The sequence below is a fragment of the Petaurus breviceps genome, unplaced genomic scaffold (assembly GCF_028583685.1).
Source record: "Petaurus breviceps papuanus isolate PSGF00001 unplaced genomic scaffold, PetGlider_PUasm1.0 38, whole genome shotgun sequence".
In the NCBI taxonomy this organism is placed as follows: Eukaryota; Metazoa; Chordata; class Mammalia; order Diprotodontia; family Petauridae; genus Petaurus; species Petaurus breviceps.
This window is the reverse complement of record NW_027186304.1, coordinates 64,677,609-64,680,842: the sequence shown is the minus strand read 5'-3', so window position 1 is coordinate 64,680,842 and position 3,234 is coordinate 64,677,609. Positions and strand designations below refer to the sequence as shown.

The window sequence follows — 3,234 nt, the reverse complement described above, 5'->3', positions numbered from 1 at the left end:
TTTTCATACAGTAGCTTAATTTTATCCATAAACACGTAATTTTTCATGTTTCACATATGTGAATCTATAATGTATATATGATACACATATGCAAATATATGTATGTGTATATGTAAATTTAGTATATTTCCTTTTAAAAGATAGGATGACACTGCCATTGCAACACTGTACCAGCAGATGGCTGCCATCAGGACCACATTAACTTTTGAAAACTTTTTTTCTGTTTTTTTTTAAAACAGGTAAACTTTGGTACACTTTTTATTATAGTTTCTGGAAATTTAGAAGTGTGCTCTCTTCATTTTTCTTCCTTCCTTCTTTCTACTTTTCTCCATCCTGAGCCTCAAACAGTCCAGTGATGCAGGTACCCCAGGTAGTTTGATCCTGTTTTACAGATGAGAACATTGGCTCAGAGTTTGTGACCTGATGTCAAGGCAAGCCGTCTTCACTACCCCCAGCAGCTGCTCTACACTTACCCCCTCCATAACACTTGATACTGGCCCCCTCCTGTCTCTTCCTTTTACCTCCCTCTTAATACAGGCTCTCTTTGATCAGACCCCTCCCTCCCATATCGAAATTACTCCCTTACGAGTCTTCCTACCTCTAACCTACCCCCCCTCCAAAAAACATCATTTGCAGAGCCCTGCTAAAAGAACCCCAAAAGCATCTGCCCAAAGTCCTCCAATGGTTCTTTATTGCCACCCAGCCAAGTTCAACCCCCTTTTTTTTTTGACATTCAAGGCCCTCTCCAAACCAGACATCTCCTACCATCCCCACCCTCCTACAGCTCCTTCACACCGAGCTCTGCAAGAAGCCGGGGTATCTTAATCTGCAACAAAGGCAGAGGAGGCACTTTTGTGAAGGGAGGGGCTGGAAAGGGGAGGGGCCAGTACAGCATCTGTGGTTCTGCTACAAAGTTGTCTCGCTTAGTGGAGGTTCGCGTTCCCTCCGTGACTTCCTAATAACTCCTATTGCAACCCCTTGGCTTCCTAGTGGGGCACAAGTTGGAATGAATCGAATAGAACAGCTTAGCCGCGGCCACCACCACGACCATGGCCATGTGACCTTCTCCGCCAGGGACCACTCCGCCAGAGCGACAGGGGTCGCTGCAGCGTGGCAGGACGCTCTTCTTTTCATTCATCTCTCTCCTCCCTTCTCCAAGCCTAGCGGCTCTCGATGGCTCTCGGCGCCGACAATTTCCTTTTCCGGGTCGTCTGCACAAAGCGCGCGCAGCGCCGGGACGCGGCCGTGGCTATAAAAGCGCCGTCCCGACCCCGCCTTTTCCTCTTTGGTGAAGGTATCGCTGCTGCAGCCGCTGGGAGTCGGCAGTCTCTGCCTCTCCTCCTCCTGACTCACCGCTGTTCGCTCTCTCCGAGGAATAAGTCGGTCAGGAAGCTGCTCCGCCGCCATGGTGAGGAGGGCAGGACGGGCTGGGGGACTGGCGGTCGCTCGCGCGCGGGTCCCGGGCTGGCTATGGCGCGAGGTCGGCGCGGCCGAGGCCAGAGGAAAGAGCCGTGTGTGCCTGGGCGTGTTCGGCCCACGTGACTGCCCACGCGCGCTCCCGGGGGCCGGCTCCTAAAATGTGTGTCTTTCCGTCCTTTTAAAATCAGGAATGTTTCAGTAGTTGATTTTTTCCGGGGCTGGTTCTTCGGTTCCCTCCCTCCCTCCGTTCCTCCCTAATGGCTTCCTTCTTTCGTAGGCATTCAAAGACACCGGCAAGACCCTTGTGGAGCCCGAAGTGGCCATTCACCGGATCCGGATCACCCTGACCAGCCGCAACGTGAAATCACTCGAGAAAGGTGAGCGAGGGGGCGATGGTGGGCATGAACGTGCTTCCGGGCCCTCAAACCCGCAACGTGAGGCCTCGCATAGCCTGCGCCCCGAAAGCCGCCCCGCAGCGCCGTGGCACCCCCAGGCCTGGCGGAGCCCACGGGAGGGACAGAAAGGCAGGGGCATCTACGCCCGCATCCGCTCGGGGCACTCCGGGCTGGCGGAAACGTTGGCAATGATGACGAACTTTGAATTGTTGAATTTCGGTGATTGTTTATACGCTATTCTGAGCCAACTCGGAGGAGGGCTGTCTTGGGTGGTTTTCTCTAGGTCCCTGTGAATGAACTAAGCCGGTGCCTCTTTCCTTCTAGTGTGTGCCGACCTAATCAGAGGAGCCAAGGAGAAGAACTTGAAAGTGAAGGGACCTGTTCGAATGCCCACCAAGGTATGAAAAGGCCGGGCTGAGAGCCCTGGGCTGGGTTCAGTATTTGAATCAAAATCCTGAGAGATTTGAGGCTTCCAGAACGAATCTGTAACATTGGTTGGTCAGGACTCGGGGTAACTTAATGGGGAAGTGCAGCAAGAGCTCCCCTCCCCCCTTTTTAAGTCTTCAGTCATTTATTTAGAAAAACTAAGAATGGTTGATTGCTCAAAAGAATACTTGATGTTTATTTAGAATGTTGTTACATGACCAAAACTTTATTGCATCTGTAAGATCTTAAACATAACTTATAAAGTTCTGGTTTGCCATTTCTCTCGTTTTAGACACTTCGAATCACAACTAGAAAAACTCCTTGCGGTGAAGGTTCAAAGACTTGGGATCGGTTCCAGATGAGAATCCACAAACGCCTTATTGACTTGCACAGTCCTTCTGAAATTGTTAAACAGATCACTTCTATCAGCATTGAACCAGGTGTAGAAGTTGAAGTCACCATTGCAGATGCCTAACCAATCTCTTTTAATAAATTGATTGCAACTATTGAATTTTGTTTGTCTTTGGAATCAGATTATTGTCAGCATAAGTAATTCCTTGTAGAATTTAAGATTTGGAGTAGGTAAAATTGAATAATTAAGTCCAGGAGAGATGAAAATTGAAACAACCAATAAGGAATAATCTTTAAATCAGAAGGGGGGTGGAGTGGTTTGGGTGCTGGAAAAGGCCTGACTTCAACATAACTCAGGTCTGCAATTTAACTTTGTCTTAGAAGGTTGTTATGACTTGTCCAAGGTCACAAAAATGGTGTCAAAGGCTGGGCCTTGTGTTAATTTGGACCAAGTTTTGTTTTGTTTTGAACTTTGGTTTCCCATAGACAAACTTGCAAAACCTGGTTCATCAAAAATTTAACCAGCACTGTCTGACTAATGTATTTAAAGGAGGGTTCTTGAAATCATCATAGGAGAAACATGTTTTAGGTGGTTCTGGGCAGAACTGGAGTTTCCTAAAAGCCAAAGGTCAGTTCTGTTAAT

General features: G+C 48.4%; 1 protein-coding gene and 1 non-coding gene across 2 annotated transcripts; both read left to right on the top strand.

Annotated features, from left to right (window-relative positions):
• Positions 1-1,270: 1,270 nt before the first annotated feature.
• RPS20 (ribosomal protein S20) lies at positions 1,271-2,747 on the top strand. Its single transcript, XM_069099956.1, has 4 exons — positions 1,271-1,408; positions 1,697-1,796; positions 2,139-2,212; positions 2,533-2,747. Exons 1-4 carry the CDS (start codon positions 1,406-1,408, stop codon positions 2,713-2,715), a joined length of 360 nt encoding a protein of 119 aa, XP_068956057.1. The 5' UTR covers positions 1,271-1,405; the 3' UTR covers positions 2,716-2,747.
• On the top strand, positions 1,998-2,064 carry LOC138170765 (small nucleolar RNA U54). Its single transcript, XR_011170740.1, has one exon. It is a non-coding gene; the product is annotated as a small nucleolar RNA U54 (small nucleolar RNA).
• Positions 2,748-3,234: the final 487 nt, after the last annotated feature.

What these genes read in the sequence shown, in the direction of transcription:
- RPS20 (XM_069099956.1), top strand. An exon ending in CGTGAAATCACTCGAGAAAG is followed by an intron (nt 1,797 to 2,138) that starts GTGAGCGAGGGG and finishes CTTTCCTTCTAG; the next exon opens with TGTGTGCCGACCTAATCAGA. An exon ending in CTGTTCGAATGCCCACCAAG is followed by an intron (nt 2,213 to 2,532) that starts GTATGAAAAGGC and finishes CTCTCGTTTTAG; the next exon opens with ACACTTCGAATCACAACTAG.